At 41.2% G+C, this 16,321-nt stretch overlaps 1 protein-coding gene across 1 annotated transcript in view; it reads left to right on the top strand.

Moving 5' to 3' along the window:
• The window catches only part of LOC122457283, an 87,302-nt gene that overhangs the window by 33,914 nt on the left and 37,067 nt on the right, over nucleotides 1-16,321 (top strand). The window contains exons 3-6 of the mRNA XM_043501369.1: nucleotides 6,356-6,501; nucleotides 7,416-7,451; nucleotides 8,099-8,140; nucleotides 14,412-14,453. Of these exons, the coding sequence (XP_043357304.1) occupies nucleotides 6,356-6,501; nucleotides 7,416-7,451; nucleotides 8,099-8,140; nucleotides 14,412-14,453 (266 nt within the window). The remainder of the gene's footprint in view (nucleotides 1-6,355; nucleotides 6,502-7,415; nucleotides 7,452-8,098; nucleotides 8,141-14,411; nucleotides 14,454-16,321) is intronic.

Raw genomic sequence — 16,321 nt, 5'->3', positions numbered from 1 at the left:
AGCTCTAATGGCTCAGAAAGACTGACCTTCTTATGCCACAGGCAAAATCTCCATGCTCAAACTGTGGGGCGTCTCTGCAGTTTTTTGACACAGCAGACCAAAGCATAATGCTAACCTGCCTACATGACATAACAGGGATAGATTGCCAAACATTACAATGGCTCCAGTTGTTCTTCTCCAGCAGAACATCAGAGAGTGGGAAAGGGGAACTGCTCCTCTTATCTGAAGATCCTCACCTACAGGGTCCCCCATGATCCAAACTATCTCCTCTTCTCTCCAATGTCTACATGAGAGAGAAAGTGGGACACCATGGTCTTAGCTGCCAATGGTATGCTGATGACTCTCAACTGTACATCTCATTTCTCAAAGGATGCAACCACTGCCACTGCTCAGAAGTCAGAACATCTATGAAAGATCAATTCTGGGAAGAAAAACAGCTTGGGAAGCCTGAAGCAATACTGGTAGGAAAGAGGAAGAAATAGCTTGGACTTAGTTTCCACCTTCCAGTGAGGGCATACAGCCCCCATTCATCAAAGTGGAACAAAACACTGGCGTCTTGTTTGATTTCTCATTAAATGTGGATGATCAGGTAGCATCAATATATAGAAATTCCTTATTCCATCTCCTTATTGCTAGAGAGTCTTTATCACAGAAAGGGTGGATTTCATTGAGACTCTGGTACTTTTCCAAGGAGTTCATTATTGTTACTGATTTTATATGCATGGGGCACTTAGATATTCAAGTGATGTCTGTCAATAAAAAATCCTTACACAGATAGCTAGGATTACAGTTCTGTTTACTTTATAGCATCAATAGCAGAAATGTTTTATAATTAGGTTCAAAAGCTCCATTATATTTAACACCTCATTTCTAAAATATGTTCCTATTAAAAATAAGTATGGTTAGGCTTGACACAATTTGATTTTTATTTATAATTTCAGCAAAAAGTGTCAATGTTTATTTTAAAGCATTTGTTATTTTTTCAATTTAAATTTTCAGAGTTGTGTGAGATTATGGGGGGTCAGACAATAGTAGGGGGTAGACAATAATTATTTAATGACAGTAGACACTGAGATTCAAAACATTAATGTTTTATAACTATTAAAACACAAATTGTTAACATCACATGTCAAAAAAACCAAAGTAAGTATACTTAAATCAAACTAATGAATTGTCAAGCAGCATTTTTCTTACCTGGCCTTTCTGTACATTTTTATTATTATGAAATACATTATTTTACATCAGTTTCTGTGTGTCTGCTGAAATCTGTTTACCAACATTTACCAATAAAAATCTAATCTTTCTGAGCCTAAATACAGTATTTGCTTTTGTAATTTACTGGGACCTCTCCAGTTCTTCAAAAATGAAAGTCATTAACCTGAACCAGCCATTCAATCTATCTGACAGATTTCAGAATAGCAGCCGTGTTAGTCTGTATCCTCAAAAAGAAAAGGAGTACTTGTGGCACCTTAGAAACTAACAAATTTATTTGAGCATAAGCTTTCGTGAGCTACAGCTCACTTCATCGGATGCATTAGGTGGAAAATACAGTTGGAGGATTTACATAAACAGAGAACATGAAACAATGGGTGTTACCATACATACTGTAACAACAGTGATCAGGTAAGCTGAGCTATTACCAGCAAGAGAGCTGGGGGCAAGGGGGGAACCTTTTGTAGTGATAATCAAGGTAGGCCATTTCCAGCAGTTGACAAGAACGTCTGAGGAACAGTGTGTCTGTGTGTGTGTGTGGGGGGGGAAATAAACATGGAGAAATAGTTTTACTTTGAGTAATGACCCATCCACTTCCAGTCTCTATTCAAGCCTAAGTTAATTGTATCCAGTTTGCAAATTAATTCCAATTCAGCAGTCTCTCGTTGGAGTCTGTTTTTGAAGCTTTTTTGTTGAAGGATAGCCACTCTCAGGTCTGTAATCGAGTGACCAGAGATTGAAGTGTTCTCCGACTGGTTTTTGAATGTTATAATTCTTAACATCTGATTTATGTCCATTTATTATTTTACGTAGAGACTGTCCAGTTTAGCCAATGTACATGACAGAGGGGCATTGCTGGCACATGATGGCGTATAGCACATTGGTAGATGTGCAGGTGAATGAGCCCCTGATAGTGTGGCTAATGTGATTAAGCCCTATGATGGTGTCCCCTGAATAGATATGTGGACAGAGTTGGCAACGGGCTTTGTTGCGAGGATAGGTTCCTGGTTTAGTGGTTCTGTTGTGTGGTGTGTGGTTGCTGGTGAGTATTTGCTTCAGATTGGGGGGCTGTCTGTAAGCAAGGACTGGTCTGTCTCCCAAGATCTGTGAGTGATGGGTCATCTTTCAGGATAGGTTGTAGATCCTTGATGATGCGTTGGAGAGGTTTTAGTTTGTGGCTGAAGGTGATGGCTAGTGGCGTTCTGTTCTTTTCTTTGCTGGGCCTGTCCTGTAGTAGGTGACTTCTGGGTAATCTTCTGGCTCTGTCAATCTGTTTCTTCACTTCAGCAGGTGAGTATTGTAGTTGTAAGAACTCTTGATAGAGATCTTGTAGGTGTTTGTCTCTGTCTGAGGGGTTGGAGCAAATGCAGTTGTATCATAGAGCTTGGCCTTAGACAATGGATCGTGTGGTGTGATCTATCTATCTGGTTATTCTCTCAATTGCTTTTTGTCAATAGATGGTTTTAGAAGACATTAATTTGTGGCTCACTTCCTAAATTTAGTATCTTTGGCCCAGATAATTCATTCCTAGGAGAGACCCATGGGATGGAAAGTTTGAAGCAAGAATATACATCTTTGATATACTATGGAATCTCAGTGTTAGGAAAACCAGAGTTACAAACTGACTGGTCAACCGCACACCTCATATGGAACTGGACCATATACACAATCAGGCAGCAGCAGAGACCAATAAAATAAAATAAAATTAAAATAAAATAAAAAGCAAATACAGCACAGTACTGTTAAATGTAAACTACTAAAAATATAAAGGGAAAGATTAAAAATTATTTGACAAGGGAAGGAAATGGTTACTGTACTTGTTTCATTTCAATTAAGATGGTTAAAAGCAATATTTTTCTTCTGCATAGTAAAGTTTCAAAGCCATATTAAGTCAATGTTCAGTTGTAAACTTTTGAAAGAACCATAACGTTGTGTTCAGAGTTACGAACATTTCAGAGTTACGAACAACCTCCATTCCCAAGCTGTTCGTAACTCTGAGGTTCTACTGTGCTAAAAGTCCTTTTGCAATCACCCCTTTTGGGAGTAGCAGGGAAGAAAAAGGACACTTTCTTTTATCCTGTCTCTTTAAGGCTAACCAGATACTGCAACAGATTTTACCTGTGGTAACAGAACCAATGGTGACCTCCTTGAGACAAGTTCCAAAAAGTCAAAAACAACTTTCCAGTCTCACCCATAGAAAAATGAAACAGTCAGCAACACCTAAGTCCCTTTGTAGACCTGGGCCTGAGATACTAATTGTGATGTTCCCCTCTGATATTATCTGGACTGGTGATCTGCCAGGTCACTCCAATCCTTGACTATTGGAGCCAGCCTTACCCTGCTCTGCTGTGAGAACCTGCACTTCTGGGCTGTTCATGCACAGCTTCTGGCATGTAAACTGTTCCTTGAATTTTGCAACTGAATGACACTAGCCAATATCTCCAGTCCCAGACACAACCCTAGGAACCTCCATCTTGCAGTGTCCAGTTATGCCCATTGGATGCTGCAAGCTTATATGAATTCATCAGTTGAACAAAAAAAATTAATATGTACCAGGCTTGCCATCCCAAAGGGAGTCTCTGACATGGTTCAAACCAAACACACTGCTTCAGGTAGAATAAATGCATAGATTTATTAACTAAAAAGATAAATTTTAAGTGATTGTAAGTCAAAGCATAACAAGTCAGATTTGGTCAAATTAAATAGAAGCAAAACACATTCCAAGCTGATCTTAACACTTTCAATGCCCTTACAAACTGAGATGCTTCTCACCAAGGGCTGGCTGATTGTCCTTCAGCCAGGCTCTCCCCTTTGATCAGCACTTCAGTCGCTTGGTGATGATGTCTGTAGATGGAGGTGGAAGAGCATGGCAAAAGTCTCTCCCTTTTATCATGTCCTTTCCTCCCTCTTGGCTTTATCCCCTCCCCCCATCCCTTCAGAGTCAGGTGAGTGAAGTGTTAAAATTCATTGCTGATGTAATAACCTGGTATATGAATTTGTGTACAGACCCAAAGACCAGAGTTTGGTCAAGAAGTCAGAGGCCTAGCAATAGCTAAGAGAAAGCAGAGATAACCAAAGGTAACCTTTCTTTTGTTAAGATATGCCTGGTCAGCAAAATGCCAGATGTTGGGGACAATAAGTGTGTCTTATTCAAAGTTGCAAATAGAGCAAAAAAGCCCTGTTTCTGTTGTTAGTTTCTTCTGTAGGGAGATGTTCTTCCTACACATCCAGCCTTGAGTTTATGAAAGGTTCAAGCATGTCAGTATAAGATATGGCCTCTTCCCACCTCCCTTTCCCAGGAACCAATGCCTGCCTTAAAACACAAATAAGCAACTTGAAAGACAATCTTTATTGCCATATACTTTCACTGTTTTTTTGCTTTTACCCCTAGATATGTATCTGTTGGACAATCAAAGGAGCTACTTCATTCCTATGGACCCCAAATTAAATCCAACATATATTCTATACTAATACATTTATTAAAGTATTAATTAAATGCTAAATGTTAATTTGTTAACTTGAAACCATGGGCGGAGACATTATGTAATCTTTTGACCATTGGCTACTGTGCTATCATGTCTTGCAGCTAAACCTATCCAGGGGTGTGGGAATGCCTACCTCGTCACTTTCCCTGCACATGGAAAATCCATATATTTCATTGTAATCAATTGATTGACAGTGTCTCTGAGCCTAATAAGCGAGGTGACACTCCTTCAGTGTTGTACGTAATAAACTCCTATGCTTGACCTGTACATGGTGTGGATTTATGTCCTTCAGTGAGCATTACCTCATCGCAATCCCAAACTGACCAAAGGAAAGGGGTGACTCATTCGAGAGTCCAACAGATCCTTTTGTTGCTGCCTAGGCCAGCGTCCTTTGTTCCTGTGAGGCTGGGCTGTGTTTGTCCCATATATGCCCTGATGAGGTGTGAACTGCCTCTCTGCTCTTGGAGAGTTTTTGCCTGGTCTTATTTTAAGCCATGAGGATACATTTTCAGCCTCATAATTATATGCATAAAATTATAACCTATAAGATCACTATAACAGCAATTACTATAACATCACTATAACAATAATACTCAGTGCATCATGAGCCTTCTGAAGACACCCGTATGACAAACTTTGCATGGATACCACACAATCATTTTATAAGGATGAACATGGGGGTATAGGGTGTTCCCATGAGGTACAGAATGTCATACTAATAAATAACAAACCTTAGCATTAATTATTGCTTCTGTAGATCCAGGCCTGCTCCCTGACTTTAAAGGGACTAGGTGTGTGAGTTAATTCACAATGTTTAATTCTAAACATTAAGGTGATTTAGGATTGTTCAATGATAGCCAGTGCAATGGTGATTAAGGGCTTGTCTTGTTTTCTTGTATTTTCTCATCTGTCTGTCTGTCTTCTGTCTTATATTTAGATTGTAAACTCTTTGGGGCAGGGCTGTCTTTTTGCTCCATTTTTGTACAGCCCCTAGCACAATGGGATCCTGGCCCATACTATACACTCCTGGGGTGAGGGAGGGATAGCTCAATGATTTGAGCATTGGCCTGCTAAACCTAGGGTTGTGAGCTCAATCCTTGAGGGGGCCATTTAGTGATCTGGGGCAAAAATTAGGGATTGGTCCTGCTTTGAGCAGGGGGTTGGACTAGATGACCTCCTGAGGTCCCTTCCAACCCTGATATTCTAGGCATTATGATAATAAAAATAATAGTAATGGTCCTGCAAAGTTCCCCAATACAGCACAGTATTTTAGTGTATGCTTAAATTTAAGTAGGTTAACTGACTTCCTTGGGGCTACTCATATGCTTCAGGCTATTCTTATATTTAAATGCTTTGCTGGAACATAGTGCTTGCCATCTTGTGCGAGGAAAAACTAGAAATTCACCAGCTAAAAGTGCAGAATGGCTCAGATGCCATAAAATACAAGATAAAGATAGTGTTTATGTGGATGATGGGGGTGGGACTTAGGTGGGGGAGTCAGAACCTGTTGGAAAAGGATTTTAGAAACTACCAAAAAAGCAATAAATAAAATGTATTTAAAAGTTCACAAGAGCAGTGAGCAAGTCCTGACCCTGAATCAGTTAACATTATTTTATATTTTTAAAATTATTTACTGTATCTTACTCTTTATTTTTCAGGTCATACATGGATGAGAAATATAAATTGGACAAAACAGAAGGAGAACTACATGTGTTTGGGTATCCTGTTAAAATAGGACTCTGTTTTAAATTAGCTGTACCTTTCCAGGTTTTATTTTTGGTCTTTGGAATATGTTTTCTTCCAGGTTAGCTTTTTTACTGTTTATTTTCATCATAATTAGAAGAAGTAAATTTTAAAATTAACAAAGATGTTTATAAAAGTTACAATGTAACTTCTTATCTCTTTACACAAACATACTATAGCACTTTAGAGCGCTGTGAAAATGGAAAACTTTAGAAAAGTCCTCTCAAGTGAAAAATATATATGGAAAATAAGTGACACCAAATTAAGCAGATAGACAGGACCATAGATAATAACTCCAGCTGCAGAAACGTAATGGCTGCATATGCTCAGACTCCCTAATTAGTGATCTGTCCCAATGCAGCTATGTGATTACACAAAGTAATATTGGGATGGGGAGTCAGACTCTAATAAGGAAGGAAACAATGAATCTGCAGAAAAAAAATCTCTAAGGCTTGTGTGACAGAAGACACAGGTGGCGAATAATAACTTTTCTCTACACTATCAGCTGCAACCCATAGGATGTAGTCTGTGGGAAAGGGCAGTAACCTCCCAGGTGCATAACCTCACAGAATCCTCAGGTGAATGGATTAGGTCCAGACACTGCAACATCCCTTTAAGGAGTAACACATAGTCTTTCTCCTCTACCCACCGGCACATGGGTGGAATCAGAGCTTTGCTCACTCCCTGTCTCTCCCCAACCCTCTTGGCACTATTCACCCCTGGGTAGTAGACAGAAAAATGCAAGGACTATGATGTGAATATGAAGATTTTAATCCTTCTAAGCCCTTTACTAGGCAAAGTGAAGTTTCTTAGCACTCTCTCCCCACTGTGTACCTCTGTGAGAGTGAGCCAGAATGCAGCACTATGCGGCTCCATTCTAATTACCTTAATATTGCAGGAATACAGTGTGATTAACTTGTGAACCTGAAACATTACTAAAATGTACATAATCTACCTTCTGATTATATTTTTAAGTTCAGGCTGCACAAACTGGGATCACTGATTACTCTGGTAAGTAATCTCACAATTCCCTGTGTGCAAAATTTGTATTACGTGCATTTTATTATCACACAGATGCATTTACATTGGAGAATTAAATCTGCTCTAGACTGAATTTCACCCACAGAGAACAGAGTTACTACAAATTTGATAATTCCTGGTAAATGAAACTTTAATCTGTGAAATATATTATGGTTAATGGGACATATATCGGAAGCTGGAGAGTCAGAATCAAGACAGTAATTCATATATTTCATTTTGAAGTCCAAGTAATTTAAATCTATTGGTGGGTTTTTTACATCATAGTTACTTTGTAGTGTTATTTTGAAATATGCACACCTACCACAAAATGTATCAAAAAGTGTAATGTTGGAGTAAATATAGTGTAAATGCAACATAATTAATTTATTTGTATTGTAAGAAACCAAAACCATCTCCAGTCTAATCAATAGCATACATATTGCATGGAAATTTAAAAAACACAAATGGGAGTTAAGCACCCAAATGTCATTGACTCCCAATGGGAATTGTGAGTGTAAATGCTGTTAGTGTGTCTGATAATCTCCCCTAAAATAAACGAGAGATAATCAGTGATATTCATGAAAAAATTATGCACTTCATCAACATTTTGCCCAACTTCTTATTCATTTACTTTCCAGATCCTGTTCCAAATCCTACACATGCAAGTTCCAGGGCTCCTGGTAAGTGAAATTTTAATGTGTGAATATATCATGGTTTGTTGGACAAACATCTGAAGCTGGAGGATCAGAACCAAGACAGTAATTCAGACATATCATTTTAGAATCAAAGTACATTAAATCTATTGTTTATTACACCATAGCTACTTAGTAGCGTTATTTTGAAATATAACCACCTATGACAAAATGTATCAAAAAGTGTAATTTTGGAGTAAATATAGTGTAAATGCAACATAGTTGATTTATTTAGATTCTAACAAACCAAAACACCCCCAGTCTAATCAACAGGATGCACAGGGAAGTCCTATCCACTTGAGTATTCAGGGCTTCATTTTGAAAATGGGTGTGGCTGTGATGACAACCACTGATTAGAAATGGACCAAAAAAAGAGGAATGTTTATCCACTAAAAATGGAGGGTTGGTGAGAGGAGGGAAGAAGGGGGAAGGGCTGGCACTGCAGGGAAAGGTATTACAGCACTGCATGACCCCAGTTCAAGGAGGTGACAGGTGCAAGTGATTCCTCACCTGATACTACTTTGATGTGGAGGCCTGCAGAGGTTGTGATGATGTACTCCATGCAAAATACAGCTACTAGCTGATGCAGCAACACCCTGAGCAGTGCACCTGCTTGGGGGAGAGAGACTCTGTCCTCTACCAGAGCAGGGGCAATGGCAGGGTCTGGATTGAACAGCACCTAGCAAAATGGGGTCCTGGTCTGTGACTAGGGCTCCTAGGTCCTCTAGTAACACAAGCAAATAATAATAAGGGAAATACTCTTTCTGAGGAGAAGCAGAAACAGGAGAGTGCATGACCCACAGAGATCCCATGTCTTTTGACTGGCACCTATTTTCTGCCATACAGAACCACGGGATCTCTGTAGGGTGACCAGATATCCCAATTTTACAGGGACAGTCTTGTTGTTCGGGTTTTGTCTTATATAGGCCCCTATTACCCCTGAGCCCCTGTCCCAATTTTTCACAGTTACTATCTTGTCACCCTAGCTCTATGGCTCTGTGTAAAGCTGAGTGATGGAGGAGAGAGGGATGCCCTCTTCGGGGACAGAAGGTCCTAGAAAGGGGAGAGGGGTTTCTCAAGGAAAGAGACTTTACAATTCTTGACCAGAGCCCCTTGTTAGCTGTCTCTCCGTTACCACTCTGTCCTTGCCATATGCAGGATATTTTGTGGTTTTAAATATCCTAGGAAAGGGATGTCTTCTTAAAGGTGGCCTATAAAGGGGAGTGCGGGGGGGAGGGGCAGGGGGGAGATTTTCTGCCCTTTTTAGCATCTGTATGATGAATTAAGTAGGCCTGCCTTTTTATTTATTTATTTATTTTATTCTTATGCTTGCTTTTTTTACCTGACAAATTCCAGTGCTGTCTAGACTGGAGGATTCTGTGGTCTCCTTACAGTGTGTATGATAAACCCATTGTTTCATGTTCTCTGTGTGTGTGTATATAAATCTCTACTCTGTTTTTTCCACCAAATGCATCCGATGAAGTGAGCTGTAGCTCACGAAAGCTTATGCTCTAATAAATTTGTTAGTCTCTAAGGTGCCACAAGTACTCCTTTTCTTTTTGAAAGAGCCAAGAGTGTGAATGTAAGGTGTTTGAGAAAGAAAGGGACCTTGATTCAGACAGATTAAAATGCATTGTTTTTTCTTTGTTTTTGTTGATACCTATTTAACTTCAATGACTCACATTTTGAGGAAAGATTCTCTTTTTCAAAGAGCCAATACCGTAATTCCCTTGATTATATCATGTGTAGTTAACTACGTGTATCATCTAAGACCCTTAATAATTCTTCTAGAAAATTAAGGAGACCAGAGTTGATATTCCTGGTAGCCTGATATTTCTAAGATAAAATGCAAGCAGGAATATAATAAAATAAAATAAATTTCTAGGCCCTGTATATACAGCATGGAATGTGTGTGGAGGGTGGGGAAGAGACAAAATCTTCTTTTCCCAAGTCCTTTGAAGGTCACGCATAAGTTCTGTCATTTCTCATCCCTGTAGCTCTCTAAAGCTAAAGTATTTTATGAAGCTTTAAACTTTGATAGAATTGTATTGGATTTTTGTCAGTTATTTTATTAGAATGACTTTAAATTTAGTTCCTAAAAATACTAAATATTTGTTAAACTGATATTTGAAAAAAATATTATATATTTTGAGTTGGCAAAAAAGGAAAAAAGTCATGAATAATTTAAAAAATGGTTGCATTCATTTTCATCCCACTGGTTTAGAAAAATAAGTTGTTTTTTTTCCCCAAAATATTTCACATTGTTTTTTCTGAACACTTTTCATGTTTTGGATAACTGTTCATAGAATCAGAGAATGTCAGGGTTGGAAGGGATCTCAGCAGGTCATCTAGTCCAACTCCCTGCTCAAAGCAGGACCAATCCCCAACTAAATCATCTCAGCCAGGGCTTTGTCAAGCCTGACTTTAAAAACTTCTAAGAAAGGAGATTCCACCACCTCCCTAGATAACGCATTCCAGTGTTTCACCACCCTCCCAGTGAAAAAGTTTTTCCTAATATCCAATCTAAACCTCACCCACTGCAACTTGAGATCATTAGTCCTTGTTCTGTCATCTGCTATCACTGCGAACAGTCTAGATCAATCCTCCTTGGAAACCCCTTTCAGGTAGTTGAAAGCAGCTCTCAAATCCTCCCTCATTCTTCTCTTCCGCAGACTAAACAGTCCCAGTTCCCTCAGCCTCTCCTCATAAGTCATGTGTTCCAGTACCCTAATCATTTTTGTTGCCCTCTGCTGGACGCTTTCCAATTTTTCCACATCCTTCTTGTAGTATGGGGCCCAACTGGACACAGTACTCCAGATGAGGCCTTACCAATTTCGAATAGATTAAGTCCCTCCATCTGCTGGCAATGCCCCTACTTATACATCCCAAAATGCCATTGGCCTTCTTGGCAACAAGGGCACACTGTTGACTCATATCCAGCTTTTCGTCCACTGTAACCCCTCGGTCCTTTTCTGTAGAACTGCTGCCGAGCCATTCAGTCCCTAGTCTGTAGCGGTGCATGGGATTCTTCCGTCCTAAGTGCAGGACTCTGCCCTTGTCCTTGTTGAACCTCATCAAATTTCTTTTGGCCCAATCCTCTAATTTGTCTAGGGCCCTCTGTATCCTATCCCTACCCTCCAGCGTATCTACCTCTCCTCCCAGTTTAGTGTCATCTGCAAACTTGCTGAGGGTGCAGTCCACACCATCCTCCAGATAATTTATGAAGATATTGAACAAAATTGGCCCAAGAACCGACCTTTGGGGCACTCCACTTGATACCGGCTGCCAACTAGACATGGATCCATTGATCACTGCCCATTGAGCCCGACAATCTAGCCAACTTTCTATCCAGCTTATAGTCCATTCATCCAGCCCATACTTCTTTAACTTGCTGGCAAGAATACTGTGGGAGACCGTGTCAAAAGCTTTGCTAAAGTCAAGGAACAACACGTCCACTGCTTTCCCCTCATCCACAGAGCCAGTTATCTCATTGTGGAAGGCAATTAGATTAATCAGGCATGACTTGCCCTTGGTGAATCCATGCTGACTGTTCCTGATCACTTTCCTCTCCTCTAAGTGCTTCAGAATTGTTTCCTTGAGGACCTGCTCCATGATTTTTCCAGAGACTGAGGTGTGGCCGACTGGCCTGTAGTTCCCAAGATCCTCCTTCTTCCCTTTTTTAAAGATGGGCACTACATTAGCCTTTTTCCAGTCGTCCGGGACGTCCCCTGATCGCCATGAGTTTTCAAAAATAATGGCCAATGGCTCTGCAATCACATCTGCCAACTCCTTTAGCACTCTCGGATGCAGCACATCCAGCCCCATCGAATTGTGCTTATCCAGCTTTTCTAAATAGTCTCAAACTACTTCTTTCTCCATAAAGGGCTGGTCACCTCCTCCCCATGCTTTGCTGCCCAGTGCAGTAGTCTGGGAGTTGACCTTGTTCATGAAGACCAAGGCAAAAAAAGTACTGAGTACATTAGCTTTTTCCACATCCTCTGTCACTAGGTTGCCTCCCTCTTTCAGTAAGGGGCCCGCACTTTCCTTGACTTTCTTCTTGTTGCTAACATACCTGAAGAAACCCTTCTTGTTATTCTTAACATCTCTTGCTAGCTGCAACTCCAAGTGTGATTTGGTCTTCGTGATTTTATTCCTGTATGCCCGAACAATATATTTATACTCTTCCCCGGTCATTTGTCTGATCTTCCACTTCTTGTAAGCTGCTTTTTTTGTGTTTAAGATGAACAAGGATTTCACTGTTAAGGCAAGCTGGTCGCCTGCCATATTTGCTATTCTTTCTACACATCAGGATGGTTTGTCCCTGTAACCTCAATAAAGATTCTTTAAAATACAGCCAGCTCTCCTAGACTCCTTTCCCCCTCATGTTATTCTCCCAGGGGATCCTGCCCTCAGTTCCCTGAGGGAGTCAAAGTCTGCTTCTCTGAAATCCAGGATCCATATTCTGCGGCTGTCCTTTCTTCCCTGTATCAGGATCCTGAACTCGAGCATCTCATTGTCACTGCCTCCCAGGCTCCCATCCACTTTTGCTTCCCCTTCTAATTCTTCCCGGTTGTGAGCAGCAGGTCAAGAAGAGCTCTGCTCCTAGTTGGTTCCTCCAGCACTTGCACCAGGAAATTATCCCCTACACTTTCCAAAAACTTCCTGGATTGTCTGTGCACCGCTGTATTGCTCTCCCAGCAGATATCGGAGTGATTGAAGTCTCCCATGGGAACCAGGGTCTGCAATCTAGTAACTTCTGTTAGTTGCTGGAAGAGAGCCTCATCCACCTCATCCCCCTGATCCGGTGGTCTATAGTAGATTCCCACCACGACCTCACCCTTGTTGCTCTCACTTGTAAACTTAATCCAGAGACTCTCAGGTTTTTCTGCAGTTTTATACTTGAGCTCTGAGCAGTCATACTGCTCCCTTACATACAATGCTACTCCCCCACATTTTCTGCCCTGCCTGTCCTTCCTGAACCATTTTATATCCATCCACGACAGTACTCCAGTCATGTGAGTTATCTCACCAAGTCTCTGTTATTGTAATCACATCATAATTCCTTGACTGTGCCAGGACTTCCAGTTCTCCCCGCTTGTTGCCCAGGCTCCTTGCATTTGTGTATAGGCACTTAAGATAACTCGCTGATCGTCCCTCTTTTTCAGTATGAGGCAGGAGCCATCCCCTCTTGCACTCTCCTGCTCATGCTTCCTCCCAGTATCCCACTTCCCCACTTACCTCAGGGCTTTGATCTCCTTCCCGCGGTGAACCTAGTTGAAAGCCCTCCTCACTAGATTAGCCAGTGTGCTTGCAAAGATGGTCTTCCCTCTCTTCATTAGGTGGAGCCCATCTCTGCCTAGCATTCCTCCTTCTTGGAACACCATCCCATGGTCAGAGACTCCAAAGCCTTCTCTCTGACACCACCTGTGTAGCCATTCATTGACTTCCACAATTCGATGGTCTCTACCCAGGCCTTTTCCTTTCATTTCTAAGTTCATTTCTAAAAATGTCAGGAATAGAAAACAAGTTTTCAGCCATTTTGTGAGGAGGGTACGAGTAGAAGGTGACGAAGGTTGGGTGCATCCTGGCTGCTCTGTCAAAGGAGGTTGGTCCCATGCAGGGAGGTCACTTTTGCAGGGAGCTGCAGAGGAAGTGAACGAGGAGGTGGAGGTGGGGTACAGAAGTTTCAACCATTGTGTGATGAGAGGAAGTAATATGCACTCAGGAGCTGGTTTGGCATGTGGTGGAAGCTTGGGAGGAAGCCTTAGCCAGCACTTTGGCCTATTGGAGGCAAATGATGCACAAGTTTAATGGCCAAGAATGCAGTTGTGTACACCAGCAGCCCCAGCTTCCAAAGCTTTGGAGATGTGGCCTTCAGCCTCAGGCCAACCCAGCAGCAGGAAAAGGAGTAGCAGAAGCAGCAATCACCATCAGTGAGTCCTGGCCAAATTCTCCAAAGAGTAAGACCAGGTGCTGTTGGAACCTTTGTGTGGAACATGCATTTCTAAGGCAGAGCTGAAGCCGAAGCAGCATGACAGAGGCAGACTTGAGCCTCACTTCTGCTTTGTGATCCTGAGCTGGGCCAGACCCAGTCCAGGCTTGTGCTACAAAAGTGACCTAGTACTGTCATGGCAGCAGCCCTGCAAAAAGACATCTCTCCTCTGGATACAATGACTGTAAAAATCCACCGTCAACTGTAGTACATCTGTGAAAAATTTGGCCAACACTTGGCTCACCTTCTCATCCATTTGATTTCTAGATCCTCTTCCGCATCCTATAACTGCAACTTCCAATATTGCTGGTAAGTGAAACTTTAACCTGTGAATATATCATGGTTTATGGGAAAATATCAGAAGCTGGAGGGTCAAAATCAACCCAGTAATTCATACATTTTATTTTTGCATCCAAATAACTTAAATACTTTTTTCACATCATAGTTACTTTGTAATATTATTTTGAAATATACACTTTTACCACAAAACATATCAAAAAGTGTAATGTTGGAGGAAATATAGCGTAAATGCAGCATAATTAATTTATTCGGATTCCAACAAATGAAACCAACTCCCAGTTTAATGAACAGCGTACTCATAGCAGGAAATTTTCAAAGACACAAAAGGGAGTTAAGCACCCAACTCTCATGGACTTCCAATGGGAGTTGGGAGCCTAAATGTCATTAGTGCTTTTGATAATTTTATTTCTGAAATTGGAGGTGGTGTGATGAGAATCACTGATTAGAAATGGACCCCCCATCCCGAAAAAAGTGTATTCATCCACTAAAAAATGGAGGGTAGGTGAGAGGAGGGAAGAAGGAGAAAGACTCATAGACTTTAAGGTCAGAAGGGACCATTATGATCGTCTAGTCTGACCAGCACAACACAGGCCACAGAATCTCACCCACCCACTCCTATAATAATCCCCTAACCTATGTCTGAGCTATTGAAGTCCTCAAATGATGATGTAAAGACTTCAAGGTGCAGAGAATCCTCCAGCAAGAGACCCGTGCCCCATGCTGGAGGGGAAGGCGAAAACCCCCCAGGGCCTCTGCCAATCTGCCTCGGAGGAAAATTCCTTCCTGACCCCAAATATGGCGATCCGCTCAACCCTGAGCATGTGCGCAAGACTCACCAGCCAGAGACCCAGGAAAGAATTCTTTGCGAAAACTCAGATCCCACCCCATCTAACATCCCATCATAGACCACTGGACATCTTTACCACCAATAGTCAAAGAACAATTAAATGCCAAAAGTAGACTATCCCATCATCCCATCTCCTCCACAAATTTATCAAGCTTAGTCTTGAAGCCAGATATATCTTTTGCTCCCACTACTTCCCTTGGAAGGCTGTTCTAGAACTTCACTCCTCTGATGGTTAGAAATCTTCGTCTAATTTCAAGTCTAAACTTCCTGATGACCATTTTATATCCATTTGTTCTTGTGTCCACATTGGTACTGAGCTTAAATAATTCCTCTCTCTCCCTAATATTTATCCCTCTGATATACTTATAGAGAACAATCGTATCTCCCCTGAGCCTTCTTTTGGTTAGGCTAAAGAAGCCAAGCTCTTTGAGTCTCCTTTCATAAAACAGGTTTTCCATTCCTCGGATCATCCGAGTAGCCCTTCTCTGTAGCTGTTCCAGTTTGAATTCATCATTTTTAAACATGGGAGACCAGAACGTCACACAATATTCCAGATGAGGTCTCACCAATGCCTTGTATAACGGTACTAACACCTCCTTATCTCGACTGGAAATACCTCGCCCGATGCATCCCAAGACCGCATTTGCTTTTTTCACGGCCACATCACAATGGCGGCTCATGGTCATCCTGTGATCAACCAATACTCAGAGGACCTTCTCCTCCTCTGTTACTTCCAACTGATGAGTCCCCAGTTTATAACAAGAATTTTTGTTATTAATCCCTAAATGCAAGATCTTGCACTTCTCACTATTAAATTTCATCCTATTACTATTACTCCAGTTTATAAGGTCATCCAGATCTTCCTGTATGATATCCTGGTCCTTCTCTGTATTGGCAATACCTCCCAACTTGTGTCATCTACAAACTTTATTAGCACACTCCCACTTTTTGTGCCAAGGTCAGTAATAAAAAGATTAAATTAGATTGGTCTCAAAACCAATCCCTGAGGAACTCCACTAGTGACCTCCCT

The sequence above is a fragment of the Dermochelys coriacea genome, chromosome 23, assembly GCF_009764565.3.
Source record: "Dermochelys coriacea isolate rDerCor1 chromosome 23, rDerCor1.pri.v4, whole genome shotgun sequence".
Lineage (NCBI taxonomy): Eukaryota > Metazoa > Chordata > Testudines > Dermochelyidae > Dermochelys > Dermochelys coriacea.
This window is presented reverse-complemented; position numbering and strand designations above follow the sequence as displayed.